Source organism: Notolepis coatsorum (genome assembly GCF_963971535.1).
Source record: "Notolepis coatsorum genome assembly, chromosome: 12".
Taxonomy (NCBI): Eukaryota; Metazoa; Chordata; class Actinopteri; order Aulopiformes; family Paralepididae; genus Notolepis; species Notolepis coatsorum.
This window is the reverse complement of record NC_140176.1, coordinates 19905083-19925518: the sequence shown is the minus strand read 5'-3', so window position 1 is coordinate 19925518 and position 20436 is coordinate 19905083. Positions and strand designations below refer to the sequence as shown.

The window sequence follows — 20436 nt, the reverse complement described above, 5'->3', positions numbered from 1 at the left end:
GATAACATAACCATTAGCATAGCCCAATGTCACGCTCTAACACAGTGATAACATAACCATTAGCATAGCCCAATGTCACGCTCTAACACAGTGATAACATAACCATTAGCATAGCCCAATGTCACGCTCTAACACAGTGATAACATAACCATTAGCATAGCCCAATGTCACGCTCTAACACAGTGATAACATAACCATTAGCATAGCCCAATGTCACGCTCTAACACAGTGATAACATAACCATTAGCATAGCCCAATGTCACGCTCTAACACGGTGACAACATAACCATTAGCATAGCCCAATGTCACACTCTAACACAGTGATAACATAACCATTAGCATAGCCCAATGTCACGCTCTAACACAGTGATAACATAACCATTAGCATAGCCCAATGCCACGCTCTAACACAGTGATAACATAACCATTAGCATAGCCCAATGTCACGCTCTAACACAGTGATAACATAACCATTAGCATAGCCCAATGTCACGCTCTAACACAGTGATAACATAACCATTAGCATAGCCCAATGTCACACTCTAACAAGGTGATAACATAACTATTAGCATAGCCCAATGCCACGCTCTAACACAGTGATAACATAACCATTAGCATAGCCCAATGTCACGCTCTAACAAGGTGATAACATATGTCATTAGCATAGCCCAATGTCACGCTCTAACAAGGTGATAACATATGTCATTAGCATAGCCCAATGTCACACTTTAACAAGGGAAGCGACAGTTGTGATTGGAGGATCAAGAAAAGAGAGCAGAGCTTGAGATAGGTCAATTGTGTACTGTCTTGAGAGCTTCTGGGTACAGCATGCTGATTCTGTGTGCAGGAAGTCGACAGCTCCTAGAGGGAGGTCTTCGCTACTGAACCCCCCTGTTTCCTGACAGTTAAAGCTTATGTGCCGGTGACCTTCCTGAAAGATCATGAAATTGAATTGCTTCCTCCACACTGCTTTTCTATTAGCCTGCCGGTTAGACTCTTGATGTTAACACATCCTGCGCCAAAAACGAGTTTACTCATTATTGCCCGCCAATCTAATAACGCCAACAATGAGTTTACTCGTTTTTATGATCGTTATTTCCTTTATTCGCTATTGGCATTCATAATTCATCCAGGAAGGCTCCGGGAGTCAGCTGGACCCTGTTTGATATTGCAACGCCTCAATACTCAAAATTTCGGGCAAGTTGCACTCCACTCTAAACCGGATGTGGCGCTCTGTGCATCGGGGGGAAAGTTCCGGCAGAGCTATCTTGTTACGTGGATCCAGACAAACACCTCGAGTGCATTGGATCGCTTTCGAGACGCAAGAATGAATATGCTTTCGGCGTTTATTGCGTCGTACAAACGGAAAATGGATCTAGCAGATCGAAATCAAATGATTGGAATTTTTCTCCAGACTCATCGGCCACAGGTAAGAGGAATCTAACGTTAATTCCAGCTCGATTGTGCATTTATTTCATTGCAATCCATCTGATCAACGTATGATGCCGTACTAAAGAAAGCCGTTACTGACAATCAAGGAATCATAAACGACCCCCCCCCCCCTTTCCTTCACGCATGATGGAGCATAATGTATAGCGATCATATGCATTTGAATTTTGTAATATAGTGTGTATAGGAACGAAACGCCAATCGATTATGTATAATATGCGCCGGGGCCTATAACTCGCGTTCTAGGAATTACTGCTCTATACTATAAAAACACTTATATTCACAACGGTACTTACACGACAATGTATGAATGGAAAAATATAACGTGCAGTGCATCATGCAGTCAAAGCTGGCATAATGCAGTCAAAGCTGACATAATGCAGTCAAAGCTGACATAATTTTTTTTTTTTTTTTTTGTAACCTTTATTTAACCAGGAAGTCCCATTGAGATACAAGATCTCTTTTGCAAGGGAGACCTGGCCAAGATGACAGCAATAACATTTGCAAATATCAGACAGCAATACAATCATGCAGTCAAAGTAGACATCATGCAGTCAAAACAGAATTATACACAGACAAAACTGCTAAGAAATAAAGTTTTTTTCCAGTGCAGGTGAAATGTGTTGACATTTGAGAAGTGGCTCGCTACACAACAAAGCAACATTTAACCTCCTGGCCACGGTAGGAGAAAAAAGCAACGATGAAAATACAATTACAGAAAGGTGGTGGTTTTTCTTTCTCCAGTTTAAGTGTGATTTAAGTGAACATTTTGACCGTTGGTGATTCCCAACCGACTGTTTGAGGTATCGTGTGTTATGAGTTATGTACGAGTGGTGAGAGAGCTCTCGCGGCACAGTTGTTAAAATCGCTCCGTTAAATGCTACTCAACCAGTCTGTCCCTCGCCTCAACAGTGAGGACCATCAGCGGAGGGTTTCTCAAAGGTGTCTGGACAACGCTTGCAGTTGTTTTCACCTCAATATGCATTCCTGTGTGTGTGTGTGTGCGTGCGTGCGTGCGTGCGTGCGTGCGTGCGTGTGTGCGTGCGTGTGCGTGTGTGTGTGTGTGTGTGCGTGCAGGCATTCCTAGTGGTCTTGATTGGTCTAAAGCAGTATCCTCTGGGGGGCTGACATTCTGGATTCACCTCATTTACAACGCCAACCCTTTCCAGCTCATTCCTATTAGGAATACCGGGAATATCGAAATTATCCCACTGCTTCTCTCTCTCTCTCTCTCTCTCTCTCTCTCTCTCTCTCTCTCTCTCTCTCTCTCTCTCTCTCTCTCTCTCTCTCTCTCTCTCTCTCTCTCTCTCTCTCTCTAACTCATTTCTCTAACATGGATTTTAGGACCATTTACAGGGATTTATCGCTTTCTTCATCATTGAGTCAATTACTGGTGGAGTGGCTTTGATGGGACAGTTAAACAATCACCTGTTCACAGAGCGATGGGGGGGGGGGGGGGGGGTTAAATAGTATGGGCTCTGATACAATCAAGATGAAATACGATGTGGGCCTTCCCAGTGGACTGGAGTCAAATCCCAGAGCTTTGTTGAAAGTAGAATGAAATCACCAGCAGCACCACTTCGGTTTTACAAATGAATCTGAAAGGACATGGTTAGGGGCTGTGTATTGATGGAAACTACATCGATGCCGATACTAATGGTGCCAAAATGGTACTTTTAAAATGTATACTTTTATTTGACTGATTTTACTTTTATTGTACTTTTTCTTTTAGGATGCCTTCCTGTTTTATAGAAAGTACATTTCATTGTGCGATAAAGTCAATTATTTCCTGTGTTGCATTTGCTTTTACATTTACCTTTACATTTTGTCATTTAGCTGATGCTTTTATCCAAAGCGACTTACAAGTTTTGTACACCAAGACAGCAGGAAGGGTACAACTCTCTATCAGCTGAGTAACAATGTTCATCAAAGTGTTGAGTGCTACAGTGTAGGTTAGTATATTAGGACAAGTGCATGACAGTAAGGTTAGTTAGGGTTCGAGTTTTTATTTAATTTTTTATAATCAAATAATCAAACCCTGTAAGGCCCTAGGTTGCAAAATTACAGCATCACTTTTAGCCTTTAGCTATTTAAAAAAAAGTCTGTAAATGTTTATCTTTTATTTACATAGTCAATGGGTCCTGTTGTTCAGCCTCACAATGCTATGGGATAGTCCCACCCTCTGGCCTCTGAAGTTGCTAATGTCTTTTTTATTTGGGCTTTACAGGGTTAAAGGAACACGCCAACATTATGGGAAATGCGCTTACCCCTTCTTCAGAGTCAGACAAGAAGATAAATACTAGGGATGTCCGATATTATCGGCCGATATTGGCATTCAAATGTAATATCGGAAATTATTTTTGGTGAAAATAATAATCTCCTTATCTATGATGTGGTAGAAAATCGATGAACACTTCCACAGAGAGTAAATTATGAGAGACGGTAAGGGGGGGGGGGGGGGGGGGGAGCTGTGACATGATTTATGTAAGATATGGGTACCTCTTCTGATCCGTAACTGATAGCGCTAATGTAATATAACACTCATATGGGTGTCAAATGTAAGATTGAATGAGTCTGCAAGGTCAGTCCTTTTAGTGGTTGCCAATGGAGCGGATCCAGGCTATACGTTGTTATGGAGATGACAGATGAGAGTTCTCTAGCTCCATGATTGTTCATGTTCTGACATAATGATGGAACTGTACTCCTAGGCCCAGGGGAATAATTAGTGAATTCTTAATTTGAGCGGTATTCCCCTTTAATGCCCATATCCAAACCAACATTTGTCTCGTAAACAGCTCAGCTTTTATTTATATTCACATATTCACGCAAATTCTGTTTTCTGTTGTTGTTCTATTAGGCTACAAGCTGAACAAGCTTGAATCTGTTGTGAGGGCTGCGTCAGAGCAGGTGCCACAGCCTGGGAGCTCCCCCCGGAGGTTACCTGTCGCTGTCACACCACCCCGACACACAAGCACGCGCCCTTAGGAGTCCCCAGCAAGGCACCTGTTGCCAATCTCCAACTAGGGCTCCTGTCTCCCTGCCAGTTACCGATGGGAGTATAAAGTGCTGACCTGCCCTGAGGACACCGCCAGTTTGTTCTACCAGGAACAGTTGGTTGCATTACCGTTTGACTATTTTGTCTCAGTATTGGCAATTACTGGCTGGTTGACTAACCTTCGTTTTGTTTTATTGATTCGTTTTGTATTTTTTATTTAAATTTTTTTATCTTTCCCCCCCCTCCTTTTTTCCGATTTTTCTCCCATCCCACTGTTAGTCGTTATGCCAATTCCCAACCCCCTTCCTGGTTGTTGCGCACTCCCCCTACTGTTGGTCCGGGAGGCCGGAGACTGTCACATGCTTTCCTCCGACGCATGTGCAGCCAGCCGGCAGCCAGCCTGGCAGCGCAGATTCTCACCGGGAGAGTGTAACGTGTGGAAGGTCACACTACCTCCCTCCAGATCCTACCCTCGCTGTGCAGGCGCCCCGACCGAACTGTAGGGGTCGCTGTCCACAACGCCCATGACCCACCCATCAGCTTTCCCACCCCTAACACTGCCAATTGTGTTAGTATGAACGACCAGCCAAGCTGATAGCAACGCCGAGAGCTGGATTCGAACCCAGCGTCTCCAGCGTTGATGGCGAGCGCCTTGCCCACTACACCACCTAGCCGCCCTTCGTTTTGTATTTTACTGGCTGGTAAACTAACCTTCGTTCTCTCTCTTTTGTCTAGTGTGGGGACGCCGTTCCCGAACACCCCACGCACGTGTTTTTTCCGCTTGCCTTGACTCCCTGGGCCCTCATTTATCAATGGTGCGTACGCACAGATATGTGCGTAAACCGTGAGTACGATCATTTCGAAGCAAAGTGTGGGACTTATCAAAATGAACGTGTGCTTGAGATTGTGCGTATATATCACCAAGCGGTAGAATATGAAGACTGCACTCACCATGAGACGGACTTTCATGCATTCGTTTCAACACTGACGTGTTCTCTATGATCCGTAATGCATTATAGTTAATTGTAAAATAGCGACATTAGTGTAATTATTGTCAAACAAGTTCAAGTTCAAGTTCAAGTTCTTTAATAGTTGTCATACAGAAGTACAGAATACTTTCATACAAAATGCTTCTTACTGTTACGCTCCAGAGACTGTGCTAGACAAGATAGTATCAAATAACATAATAACATAATATAGCATGAATTTAGAAGAAGAAAATGAGGTCACAGTGTTCGGTATAGACATATGTACAATGTTCTGAGTTACCATATAATATACAATACACAATACTATGCAGTGTACTAATGTACAGTACTATCTAGTGCAAAGCAGAAATGGGATGAGGTACAATTTTAGGTACAATTTACAGTAAGGTGTACGAGTTGTAGTGCAATCCTTCATCCATAAATATAAAGTGTGGGGAGTGGGTGCTACAGTGTGTTTGTTTAAAGTGGGTGTGTGCTATAAAGTGTGTGGAGTGGGTGCTACAGTGTGTTTGTTTAAAGTGAGTGTGTGCGTGTGGATGTGTGTGCTATGTGCGTTTGGTGGTTGTTGTTGTGTAGTGTTCATTCATTGTTCGTTTAGCAGCCTGATGGCCTGGGGATAGAAGCTACTTCTGAGTCTTTCTGTGCTCGCCTTGAGACTCCTGTATCGCTTGCCTGACCGCAGCAGTTCGAAGAGGCAGTTGTTCGGGTGACTGGAGTCTTTAATGATTCTCTTAGCCTTGCCCTTGCAACGCTTGTAGTAAATGTTCTGGAGGGTGGGGAGCCCCCCTCCAATTGTGCGTTCGGCTGAACGTGTCACTCTTTGTAGTCTGCTTTGGTCTTTTGCAGTGCTATTCCCAAACCAGGAGGTGATGTTGCCGGTCAAGATGCTCTCTATTGTACATGAGTAGAAGTTCTTAAGGATCTTCTGGCTGACTTGGAACTTCCTTAGGCGCCTGAGGAAGTAGAGGCGTTGTCGTGCCTTCTTCACCACACTGTTAATGTGTGTGGTCCATGTCAAGTCCTCGGATATGTAGGCTCTGAGGTACTTGAAGCTGTTGACTCTCTCAACCGGTGCCCCGTCGATGCTGAGGGGGCTGTAGTCCTTGACCCCCGACCTCCTGAAGTCCACAATCATCTCCTTTGTTTTGCTGACGTTCAGGGAGAGGCTGTTTTCCTGGCACCATCCCGCCAGGACCTTGACCTCTTCCAGGTAGGCCCTCTCGTCGTTGGCAGAGATCAGGCCCACCACCACTGTGTCGTCAGCAAATTTGACGATTGTATTGCTACTCCGCTGAGCCACACAGTCGTGTGTGTACAGGGAGTAGAGGAGGGGACTCAGAACACAGCCCTGGGGGGCCCCTATGTTGAGGGTGATGGATGAGGAGGTGCAGTTGCCTGCTCTCACCACCTGGGGTCTGCCAGTCAGGAAGTCCAAGACCCACTGGCAGAGGTCATAGCCCAAGCCCAGGTCCCTGAGCTTGGCTATGAGTATGGAGGGGACTATGGTATTGAATGCCGAGCTGTAGTCGATGAATAGCATTCTCACATAGTTCCCCTGCCTCTTGTCCAGGTGTGATGCTGCTGTGTGCAGCACATGGGATATGGCGTCCTCCGTGGACCTGTTGGGGCGGTATGCAAATTGCAGGGGGTCCATGTTGATGGGGAGGGAGGAGCAGATGTAGCCCTTTACTAGCTTCTCAAAGCACTTCATGGCTATGGAGGTGAGAGCTACAGGGCGGTAGTCGTTGAGGCAAGCAGGCTTGGATTTTTTGGGTACAGGGATAATAGTGGACTTCTTCAGGCAGGTGGGGATGACAGCCTGTTCTAAGGACAGGTTAAATATGTCAGTGAATACTGGGGCCAGTTGGTCGGCACAGACTTTTAGGACACGGCCGGGGATGCCGTCCGGACCTGCTGCCTTCCTGATATTCACTTTTTTAAAGGTCCGCCTCACCTCATGCTCTGTTACCCTGAACACTGCGCCTCCATCAGCAGCCGACCCCCCCCCCCCCCCATTGCCGAGGCTTGTGAGCTGGTGTTGTTATTACCAGCATCAAACCTCGCATAGAAGGTATTGAGGTCGTTTGCTAAGGAGATGTCACTGTTCAGTTTGAGGGAGGCGCCTTTGTAGTCTGTCATCGTTTTGAGCCCCTGCCACATAGCTCTAGAGTCAGCTTGTTCAAACTGGAGTTCAATTTTATCCCTGTAGCGCCGTTTGGCCTCTGACACTGTCCTCCTTACGTTGTGTCGCGCCACCTTGTGGTCATTCATGTTGCCTGCCACTAGGCCGTCATTGTATGCTTTGGTGCGCTCTCTCAGAGCTTCACGGACGGATTTGTCTACCCAGGGTTTTTGATTTGGGTAAACTTTCATTTTGGTAGTGGGGATTGTTTCTTTCACCCTAGTACAGACATAGTCCAGCACTGTCTCCGTGTAGGCATTAATGTTATCTGTGTCGCGGAACACAATCCAGTCTGTGTGGTGAAACACTGACCGGATCGTCTCTTCTGACGTCAGATCCCATTTCTGCACCTCTCGCGAGACTACGGAGTACTTTTAATTCTCTGTCTGTACTTTGGTGAAAGGAAAATGGATGCGTGATCTGACTTGCCAAAGCCACTATCAGAATGAGCCTTGTAGCCACCTTTAAATTGCGTGTAACAGTGATCTAGGATGTTACCGCCTCTGGTGTTGCAAGTCACATGCTGATAGAAGTCGGGCAATACCTTTCTCAGATTGGCGCTATTGAAATCTCCCAGTACTAAAATGGCGGCGTTAACGTTAGCCACTTGTATTCTATTTACCTCGTCGTGTAGTCTGGAGAGCGCAACCTTGTTGCTGGCTTGCGGTGGAATATACACTCCGACCAGGACGATCGCCGTTAACTCCCTCGGGAGGAAGAAAGGACGACACTTGATGGTTATATATTCCAGTTCTGGGGAGCAGTGGTTGGATAATTCCTTCACGTTCGTTGGATCACTCCAATTTTTGTTAAACATGAAGGCAATACCTCCTCCACGTTGTTTACCGGACTCTGATGATGTCCGATCCTTTCTATGGATAAAGAAGTGATCCGCTGGTTGAATTGCGTGATCTGGAACCTCAGCAAAGGACATTGCAGTCCCTAACGTCTCTTTGATATTGAATCCTTGCTCGGATGTCATCCAGTTTATTGTCTATTGATTGTACATTGGCTAGCAATATACTGGGAAGTGGTGTACGGTGGCGTCTGGATCTCAGCCTGTTTCGGATCCCAGCCCTCTTTCCTCGTCGTCTTTTCCTGGGCTCTGGGAACAAAGGGTCTGGTCCAAATCTCCGGAGAATTTCTTCAGGCCATTGATGTGGTTCGGAAAGCTGATCCAGCGAGTAATCCAGTTGGTAAGTTTCCCGTAATCCAATGTCTATGAGTGACTGACGGTCATATACATTAAATGCACCAACAGTTGGTACGCACAAAACTCTAAAAACTATAAATATTAACAAAAGTAAACACAGTCTCGACGGAGCGAACAGAGAGGCAGCCGGTCGGGGCGGCGCCATCATGTCAAACCCTATAAATAGCATTTGGAATAGGTCTTTCTTTCCGAATGAATGCAGCATGGTTTATATATAGCGTTATCGGAATACTACGGCGTGCACTGACTGCGCTCCGCGGGGAACTGTTTTCAGAGATAGCAGATAGGAATGAATGAATGAATGAGGGGCAGTGTAATTGCCGAGACACATTCTCCTTGATTTGTACCGCAATTTGGGACCCAAATTGGAGCGTGGAACAAAACGCACATGCCATCCCCATGCACATTCAAGTCCTCTCCACCCTCGGGTCTTTGGCCACCGGCACGGTCCATCGTGATATTGGAGATGGATCGAGCAATAGACTGTTACTGTACCACCCATGTAGCTGTCAAAGCTCCATCACAAATTCAGTTATGTGAATAGAAGGGGATTCCACTCAGTCAATTTTGCGATGCGCATTTGCCTGATACATGTCGTTGCGGCTGACCGGGAGGAAGGCACGTATTGTATTGAATTAAATTGTAATGTTATTATTGGGATATCTGTAATAAAAATATCGCTTAAATGCAGGTGATCGGGGGTTATCCACTGAAGCCATAGTTAACACTTTGAGTGCCAACGATGAGATTTCTCGTCCTAACTCGCCATGCGTTGTGTGCCAATGATGAGTTTTCTCGTTATTTAATCGTTATTTCTTTTATTAGCGATATCCATTCATTTTTCATCCATTCAGCCTGACGTTATCATTGGGAATGGCTCTGAGCTCGAAAAGGGCAAATACCGCCCCCTATCGTCTCCTGGATGGTAATGCACATCATTGGATTGGGTGAAAAAGTGCATCGAAAAAATAACTCCGGTCCACGTTTTACTTCTGGGGCATGCATCTGGATACTATTGCATTGACTGAGGGGACTGGAAGAAGCGTCGATTATCTGTTTCGGAGTATAATGTTGGATCAATAAACACGATCGATATTTGGAATGGCGATCAGGAATTGGATTCATCTTTTTGCAGAACATCTGATGTGAGGTAAGGACTCTATTTGACCAGTATTGGGTTATATTGGGTTAGATGCAGCGGCAGAACACCCACCTCCAAAGTACAAATGCGATTAAATAGTGTTTAAAATAAAAAGCTAAATACTATTATTTTGTGTGTCATGTTTCCAAATAAGGTTTGAAGGAAGATCGTATTGACCAATCACATTGATTGTCCTCGTGCACGTCCTGGAAGCCTCTATACTTTCCACAAGCAACTTGTCCCTCCGCGTTCCCGTTTTGCGCTCTGATTGGCCACGCACGTTTCTGGTCATGTGACATGCGCGCCCAATCGCGTGACGGCAAGTTCTTTGGACGGTTAAGCTTAGGCGCTCTTTCGAAGTTGGTTAAGGTTAGAGTTTGTCTTAGAGCAGGGCGATAGAACGCCTGCCCTGATTCCAAACTATAACCTTAACCAACTGCGAAAGAGTCGCCTAAGCTTAACCAGTGATAAACTAGGCATTAGGTCGTTTGCAGGCTGTTCGGCGCGGAAATGGGCTAAGACACTGCTCGTCATGCCACATGACCAGAAACGTGCGTGGCCAATCAGAGCCCAAAACGGGAACGCGGAAGGACAAGTTGCTTGTGGAAAGTATAGACGCGTCCTGGAACACGTGATACACAGTTCTCAGGGACCCCTTTCCTCCTACCACACTCTATAGCGCCAATGTCATCAACTACAGTAGTTCATGACCTCCGTTGGACCTTTAAATGTATACAAAATCCTTAGGACCAGGTATCAGTTTATTACACACCCATGAAGCACAGTCACTCATGTCTGTATGTGTGTGTGTGTGTCTCTGCGTGTGTCCTGTCTGACCGAATACTTTCATACCAAATACTGACCGATTTGGCTTAAAACTGGTCTTAGCCCACTGTTATGCGGTAGTTGTTTACAACGGTTTGCTTTTCTTTCCTTTATGAATACATATGACAGAATAATTACAATTCTAGTCTAAATAAATAAGAAAACACGTAGCCTATATAGTGAATATGTTTTCTAAACTAACCGTAGGCTCTGCAAGTGAACCCTTGCAACAAAAAGGTTTTGGAGACAAACTTCACTATTATCTAAAGTTTGGAAATTGTGAGTGTTGCTTACATCCATATAGTTGAAGACAGTATAGATTGAGTCCGTTAGGGTGATATATCACATTCACACTTCAAGTTATTTGAATTGACTTTGAACAGCGAACACATGGGCCATCCGAGAATAATATCAAGATGGGAGTTATAGGCTCTTCATTGCAATCTTATATAGCTCAATATGTAATATCAGGTGAGAAGCTTAGAGATGTCTGCGCTTCGGGCTTGATGTATGTGCCGATAAAAAGGATCCCAGAGGTGTGGCTGGAAATACGAGAGGCATCAATTCTGCTGGTGAAAGCGAACAGGTTATCAGGATGTAATAACAAATACCTCCCCCCCCCCCCAAAACAAGCCTTGACTCTGCAGAAGAACACAAGTAAACACGCTTGTCGTTCTGAGAGTTGGTATGTTACAAAGTGGCACCGGCATTGAAACAGCCCAATTATCCATCCATCTCTCAGCGGCACACCTGCATTCTCTCTCTCTCTCTCTCTCTCTCTCTCTCTCTCTCTCTCTCTCTCTCTCTCTCTCTCTCTCTCTCTCTCTCTCTCTCTCTCTCTCTCTCTCTCTCTCTCTCTCTCTCTCTCTCTCTCTCTCTCCTCTCTCTCTCTCTCTCACACACGTGTGCATAGGCACACACATGCACATACATATACACACACACACACGTGTGCATATGCACACACACACAACACACATGCACATACATATACACACTCGCACACGACTGTACACACTCAAACACACTCAATGTGCACAGAAACACACGGCACACTTTCACAAACACATCCAGTTACTTACATGAGCAATGGGCACACACAGACACACACAGACACAAAGACGGTACATAGCACATGTCCACAAACGCATACACATTTTGGAGCACCACACACACACACACACACACACACACACACACACACACACACACACACACACACACACACACACACACACACAGATAGGTGGAGGAAGAGCCCGCTTAAAGAAGTTATATGTTACTACGTCCAGCTCTGATGGAGGTGTGGATGGATGTGGTTATCTGATCTCTGCTGTCTGTTGTCGGACCATTACACCTCCTCTCTGAGAGCCCCCTCTGCTCATCACATGGGGGGGGGGGGGGGGGGGGTTGAGTAGAGGAGAAGAAAGGGGGATATTAAAGGGGATGAGGAAAGAGCAGAGGAAAGGAGGAAGAAAAAGAATTACAGATGAGTGGCCAGGTGGAGGGGATGAAAAACAAGGAGAGAGAGAGAGAGAGAGAGAGAGAGAGAGGAGAGAGAGAAGAGAGAGAGAGATAAATAGAGAGAGATAAATAGAGGGAGAGATAGAGGAGAGAAAGAGAGAGAGACATAGAGAGAGAGGGGAGAGAGAGGAAGTGAGTTATAACTAGAGGGAGAGTGAGAGAGAGATACAGCGACAGAGAGGGATAGAGATAAATAGAGAGAGAGGGGGGAGAGAGAGGAAGATAAAGATAAATAGAGGGAGAGAGGAAGAGAGAGATAAATTGAGGGAGAGATGGGAAGAGAGAGATAAATAGAGAGAGAGAAATAGAGAGAGAGGGGGAGAGAAAGGAAGAGATCTATAACTAGAGTGAGAGAGAGAGATACAGCGACAGAGAGGGATAGAGATAAATAGAGAGAGGGGGGGGAGAGAGAGAGGAAGATAGAGATAAATAGAGGGAGAGAGGAAGAGAGAGATAAATTGAGGGAGAGAGAGAGAGAGAGAAATAGAGAGAGGGGGAGAGAAAGGAAGAGAGCTATAACTAGAGGGAGAGTGAGAGAGAGAGATACAGCGACAGAGAGGGATAGAGATAAATAGAGAGAGAGGGGGAGAGAGAGGAAGATAGAGATAAATAGAGGGAAAGAGGAAGAGAGAGATAAATTGAGGGAGAGAGAGAGAGAGAGAGAGAGAGAGAGAGAGAGAGAGAGAGAGAGAGAGAGAGAGAGAGAGAGAGAGAGAGAGGAAGATGCCCGCAGTTCCGCAGTGTTAGTAGAGGAGAAGATGAGAGGAGGAGGATGAGATGATGTTGCTGTCTTTGATGTTTGTCCCGCTGATGAATCCTGATCTCTTGTAACGACTCATTTGATCATAGAGGCCTCATCACGGCTTCTGTAAAGCCACTCTGTGTGCGTGTGAGTGTGTGTGTGTGTGTGTGTGTGTGTGTGTGTGTGTGTGTGTGTGTGTGTGTGTGTGTGTGTGTGTGTGTGTGTGTGTGTGTGTGTGTGTGTGTGTGTGTGTCAGCGTGCTTGACTTTGTGCACTGTGAGTGCATGCTTGTGTGTACACTGTGTACATGGACGTGTACGCGTGTGTGTGTGTGTGTGTGTGTGTGTGTGTGTGTGTGTGTGTGTGTGTGTGTGTGTGTGTGTGTGTGCATGTGTGTGCATGTGTGTGTGTACGTGCATTAGGATACTGTGTATATATGCTACTCTCTGCTCGTACACATTGCATACAGATGTATGCGTATTGCCTACATGGAAATCCCTGCTCGGAAAATATATAGGGAGGGTTTTTTAATGACAGCAATTAGAAAAGTTATGATGATAAAAACCTGCATCTGTTGTTGTTGTTTTTTTAATTTAATTTGTTTCGGGGAGGGTGGGTTCTAGTGTTGCATGCAGACATCAGCTCGATCGGGCCGGGCAGGGAGGATATTATTGCTGGGGTGTGGTGGTATGTCTGCCACAGTGGATTTAAAGCCACTGGGGTTTTGCAAATCTAATCATCCTTCCTAAACATAGCACAGAGGGTGTGTGTGTGTGTGTGTGTGTGTGTGTGTGTGTGTGTGTGTGTGTGTGTGTGTGTGTGTGTGTGTGTGTGTGTGTGTGTGTGTGTGTGTGTGTGTGTGTGTGTGTGTGTGTGTGTGTGTGTGTGTGTGTGTGTGTGTGTGTGTGTGTGTGTGTGTGTGTGTGTGTGTGTGTGTGTGTGTGTGTGTGTGTGTGTGTGTGTGTGTGTGTGTGTGTGTGCGTGCGTGCGTGCGTGCGTGCGTGCGTGCGTGCGTGTGTGTGTGTGTGTGTGAGATGTGTGTTTCTTTGTGTTAGTGTGTATGCAGTATATGTATGTGTGTGTGTGTGACAAGAAATTGCACCGCACAGCAATCTGCCGTATAGTGTTTTACTGCAGTGTGTGTATCTGGAAGTCTGTAAGAAGGGTTGTTGTGTAATTGAGATAGACAGGCAAAACAAACTTCACAGTCTATACAAACGGTGTATGCTCGTGTGTGGATGAGAGGAGAGAGAGAGAGAGAGAGAGAGAGAGAGAGAGAGAGAGAGAGAGAGAGAGAGAGAGCAAGAGAGAGATAGAGGGTAATGAGTTAACCAGACACTTACAGCCATGTTTACAGGTTGTATAAATGTCAACACGTACAGCAAATAAACACACTCACACAATGAGTGGTGGGGTTGATGTGAGCTAGCTAGCTATAGCCAGGCCTAAGCCAGTACAGGGGATTAAGCAGCTAGCTAGCTATAGCCAGGCCTAAAACAGTATAGGGGATTAACCCTTCTCTTGCATTCGGTCATACCCCCCCTTCCCATACTATTTTCGGTCAAAATTGGCCAGTGTGTTTTGCACAGTGATATCTCTGGAACCCCTTATCCAATTTTGATGGTTGACATCTCATTTGAACAGTCAAAGCAAGTAGAATCAAGGGGTGGCAGACAGAATGACACTAGGAGTGAATTTCATGTTGTAATTTTGCAGTAAGTTCAAAGATAGTGTTTACTGTACATTACTGTATATTATAAAAATGCTTGCCATGTAGGCTGTGTGTTTACTGGAGATGGAAATCCTTTAGTTAGTGTTGTACCTGAGATAAGTGAGATTCCTCCCGTCCCAATGGTGTATGGGATGTATTGACAAAGGCAAGCCTACTTTCAACTACAGTATATGGACCGACCGGTGGGCCCATCAAGTTCAGCATTCACTGCATTCACTGTGATGTTGACTGTTGGTCAGGCTCATAGTCTGGATTGCTGTTGTCTTCCATTTCTGAGACATCCTCCTATCTCTGGTTCAATCTCCTCTTCATCTGGTTCAAGAATGAAGTCCAGAGTCTCTCTGACAGAAAGTCGCCTGATCAGTCGCCTACTCATTGTGTCAATGAGTCGAATGAGAGCAAGGCACAAATATATATGCATGAGAGGGGCATTTAGCACGAGAAAGTGGGAGGTTTTTCTTTCTCCAGGGGCACAGAGCTTGCACCTGTGAGAAGATATGATACATTTATATCATTGCAGCGCGAGAAAGTGAGAGGTTCCTGTAACTTAGAGTAAATTGTTTTGTCTGGAAGGTGTGGGGGGACATAAGCACAAGAAATGTACGTGTGGCACACACACACACACACACACACACACACACACACACACACACACACACACACACACACACACAGATACACACAGACTAGAGTGGCTTCTTATACACATTGACACACACACACACACACAGGCACACACACACACACACACACACACACACACACACACACACACACACACACACACACACACACACACACACACACACACACACACACGTCTTTCCCTCTGAAGGATCTGAAGTTGACATCTAGTGTCATCCCTTGAATTTTCAATCCTATTTTTCATGAAGTGATGAAAGTAGAAGTGAGATTTATGTGCACTTATCTACTAAGCCCTTCATCTTAATCCTTGACAGCAAAGGGGAATGGATACTCCTTTAAATGATTTACCGGATCACAACGTGGTGCGAGAGTTCACATGGGGTAAGTGTGTGCGTGCGCGCGCGCTCTGGGTCGTCGGTTTCACTTCCCCCCCCACTTCTATGCCCCTTCATATATGTGTTTATTTTGCATTTGCACACACATGTGTGTTTGTGTGTGTGCATGTGTGTGTATGTGTATTTGCTCCTGTGTGCAAGTGTGCATACATGCAGTGAGGTTGTACGTGTGTGTGTGTGTGTGTGCTGTGTGCTGTGTGCTGTGTGTGTGTGTGTGTGTGTGTCTATGTGTGTGTGTGTGTGTGTGTGTGTGTGTGTGTGTGTGTGTGTGTGTGTGTGTGTGTGTGTCTATCTGTGTGTGTGTCTGTGTGTGTCTGTGTGTGTGTGCCTACAGGTAGTAAGCTCACAATTTCAGTGGCAGCATTTGGAAGTATGAGCCAATAAGAAGTTGCGTGCCGGTTTCCTAATTTCTTCTCGCTGTCAAAACTTTATGAGGCCACGTAAAAAGTTGTTGCAGATTATATCCCTGAAGGGCTGGAACCTTGTTTTGTAAATGCTTGTCGCCGCAAACACTTTCTCTCTCGCCGTCACAAGGGTGGGCACCTCTACTGTACGTGGCATGATCGACTCGTAGAGACAGCTTTACTGCTAATGCTCTTATAGAGAGCAGCCTAATAACATCAATTCATTGGGTAATAATTATGGCACATCTGTTTTTGCATGGACTATAAATGGTAAATGGATGCATTTATATAGCGCTTTTATCCAAAGCGCTTTACAATTTGTTCCTCACATTTTACCCGTTCACTCACACATTCACACACCGATGGCGGAGGCAACCATGCAAGGTGACAACCTGCACATCGGGAGCAATTAGGGGTTAAGTGTCTTGCTCAAGGACACTTCAACACGCTGCCCGGGAGGAGTGGGAATCGAATCGGGAATCTCTGGATTACCAGACAACTGCTCTACCTCCTGAGCCACTGTTGCCCCTAACTATGAATATTTCCATTTGCTACAATGTCACAGAAGTCTGTTGTTTTGAAAACCCTAGAATTTAATGGTTGTTTTGTGATTATCAGTGTGCCTGTATCGTTTTCTTTCACCTCTCGTTGTCCCACATTGAAGTCACTAAGCCACAACTCTATGTGTCATATATTGTTGACAGTATCATCGTAATCAGATGTTGCTAACTCGTCACAGTTGATGCATTTAGGATGTTGTGGCAGGGCCGACGTCAACTCACCCTCATGCCCTGAGGTCCGTCGGCGCCGGTCAGCCCAGAGTCTCCCTTCTCTCCCTGGGGAAAGGACAAAAACACAAGTCCTTACATTACAAAGAACCGACAGAACCCTGAGAAGGTAGAGAAGTGATCCAGAAGGTCTCCGTTTTTGATTGCCGGACCGACTGTGGCAAATCTGGTGCTGGGGAAAGGCAGGTAGAAGACTGTGGTTGTACTGGGCAGCTTGCAGATAGGAATGTATGCAAAAGTGTGGGGGTAATGTAGGCTGGTGATCAACATTCCCCAGGAAGATAAAGGTTTTTAAAATAAAAATAATATATATATAAATATAAAATAAAAACCTTGTTGCAGTATACGCAATTCTCCAGAACCGGTCATTGTGATTATTCAGGACAACAGTGGGAGTAAAATGTCTCTCTTGATATACGGTATAAAGACTGACTCCACTACTGCACTTCAATGACTAAAAAACTGTATGGCCGATTATTTTGGCTGACCTTTTCAACTCAAAGTGGTTAAGGGGGTGAGTAAAAAAAGAAAAAGAAAAAAGGTAGCAGTGATTCCCATTAACATTATTTCACGTGTTGACTGAGACACGAGACCCGCTCCGTCAGGTGAAGTACGGCCACTCAGTCGGCACTAACGCCGCTCTTAGTGTAGACGTACAGCATCTGCTCCGTTTTAATCACGGGGGGGGGGGGGCGATCATCACTGTAATTCCATCGCCGTCATTCGATCCGTGAAAACCGCAGACCTCCTCGGCGAGCCGGATAAAACAAGCCGCCCCGACACTCGGGGATTGACCCGGGAATTGACAAATTGCCCCGGGGACGAGGTGGCACACAGGAACAGGGTGGTTCACTGGTCGAGCGTCAGTCATGGTCTTTAAACATCAAAGGAGGGCGCCCTGTTGTCGTGGCCCCGGGTCAGATGTGGCTCCGGGGCTCTTCCGAGGTGCAGCAGCAGGATACTATTTATATAGAGCTGGTGCTGCTGTGGTTCTAGGCTGCGGTCCGTCCGCCCCGGCGGAGGGCAGACGGGTTCCACTGGAACTAGAACGCTCAATGGAATAGTTCTCTGGGTGGAAGTAGAACAAATCCCACTTTCTAAAAATGACACTTGAGTAAAAAATATGAAAGTGTTTGATATTGAATGGACTTTGGAGTATCAAAAGCAAGAGTAGCGTAGTACACATTTGATATGATTGTACTATAATTCTATGACCTGTATCATGTCTTCTACCTGTACCCCCCCCCCCCCCCCTCCCCCATGCTGTTATGATGACTGCATTTTCCCAAAGGGATCAATAAAGGAATATCTTATCTTATCTTAGCTTATTGTTGACGCCTTGACCTGTAAAGGTCATGTTGAAGTGGCTGGTGGTCAGTGAAGATGGGCCTCGCTTTATTTTTTATGTATATAGCAGGTTATTGAGAACGTCATCGGTGGACATTCCCCACGGTGCACCCATAGCATTTATTTCAGACTGGCCCCATTGACTTTGCATTAGCTTTGAGGCTAACTAGCTGGAACTGTGGGTATCCGGTAGGAAGAAAAGCATGGATCGTGCTGAGAAAGGACTCAACAACACGATCAACAACATCATCGGTGTGTACCGGTAGGGGTCTAAAATTCTTAACTTGTCTTTTAATAGCACTTTTTCCTGGTTTGCAGTCAAGGTTCCGATTGGACAGTGAACACTGTTGTTGCTCGTCATGGGGTCTCAGGGTTCAGCTAACAGTCAGACATGAAGTTGGCACCTGGATTCATCCGCTGGCCCGTGATCTCAGCCCGACTTAGTTTCACTCGGGGGGGAAATCTGGGAACACTTTTGTTTTCGGTTTTTTTCTCAGTAAATGAGCCGTCACAGACCTCCGCTCATACGCACCCTGAACTTCACATACACACCCGTGTTCTCATAGAGGACGCTACTGCCGCCCCGGGACGACGCTGCAGTGGAGAACGGAATGTTGCTTTTTAGTACAGCTTTAGATTCAACATGTATTTAGATGCCTCGGCTGTGGACCTCATGACCTTCCAGTGTATTGCACCGTGTAGTTAAAGTGAAACACGCCTGGCGGTGTGTGGAAGACTTCCAGGCTACTATTTAAAACAACACAGTTGTGAGTTTTTTCTTAAATATACCAATTGTGCTGACTTACGACACAGCCTGACCACGCCTCATCCTGAGCGAGAGACTTAACACGGCTGCTCTGTGGACGTGTGCCTGCTTCAAGTACGCATGTCCGCCAAGACCTGGAATCCTGTAACTGATAATAGCCTTGTGACCACAGCTCTAGTATATAGTGAATTAATCTTTTTTGTTTCATGGTTCTCTCCATTTTGTCATGTGGGCTGTAACGACCAATTATACACGGTAGTGAAGAACCTCAGACTTTGACTCCACTCCTCTGCATCCTCACTGTGCCCCGGGTTCCAGCAGCGACATACTGTATATATATATTTAAACTGCCGAGTTCTGCATGGCGGCGGCGGCGGCGGTGGCAAAGGAAACGAGTGAAGGAATTCTCTGCTGTGTTTGTTTTCTTTTGAAGTGTCCTGCCACACATAAAAACGTCCGCGCAGCAGACCCCACAATTACACGGCCAAGACGCCCACCGCTGCCCCAATAAACGACCAAAAAGAATTACATTTAATCTCTTAAGATGTAATATGCCGGGGCTAAAAAATAGTAGACACACCATGTAGGCCGATGGACCTGTTCTTTTTACGCGTTGCTGCTTGGGCAGGGCGACGTTATTGAAGTCAGTGTTGTTGGGTGAGGTTTCACGAGCCACATTTGCGCACATAGAATTAAGTCTGAGATCAGTCGCTTACACAAAGGGGTCAAAAGAGGATAAGTCAGTCTGACAGAAAATGAGCAAGCAAGAATATAATGGGACGATACTGTATACTGTCAGTTCGGACAATTTTTGGTGTGGTGGACAAAACCTCTGAGGGATGAAGAGTGTAAGAGCCAAAGCTATATATATTTAGGTTATTGTATTATATTAATGTTTAATATTGATTGGATTTAGATAAAGTCATTGAACCGTCATATTTGTCATAATAGTGCATTCTAGAACATAGAACATTCTAGAGCGTTTGTGGTGATGTCATAATAGAACTTCTAGAACATAGAAGCTTCTAGAGCGTTTGTGGTGATGTCATAATAGAACTTTCTAGAACATTCTAGAGCGTTTGTGGTGATGTCATAATAGAACTTTCTAGAACATAGAACATTCTGGAGCGTTTGTGGTGATGTCATAATAGAACTTTCTAGAACATAGAACATTCTGGAACCACAGTATGACATCATAATAGAACGTTCTGGAACATTTGTGATGGCACCGTATGATGTCATAACCGAATCTTCTAGAACATTTGTGTCTCTATATAAGCTGACATTCTCGCAGAGCGG

At 45.4% G+C, this 20436-nt stretch overlaps 1 protein-coding gene across 1 annotated transcript in view; it reads right to left on the bottom strand.

The window, feature by feature from the left end:
- Window positions 1-20436, bottom strand: part of LOC311237793 (uncharacterized protein) — a 143049-nt gene that overhangs the window by 27505 nt on the left and 95108 nt on the right. Inside the window, exon 20 of the mRNA XM_084325771.1 lies at window positions 17019-17072. Coding sequence (XP_084181897.1) covers window positions 17019-17072 — 54 coding nt within the window. The remainder of the gene's footprint in view (window positions 1-17018; window positions 17073-20436) is intronic.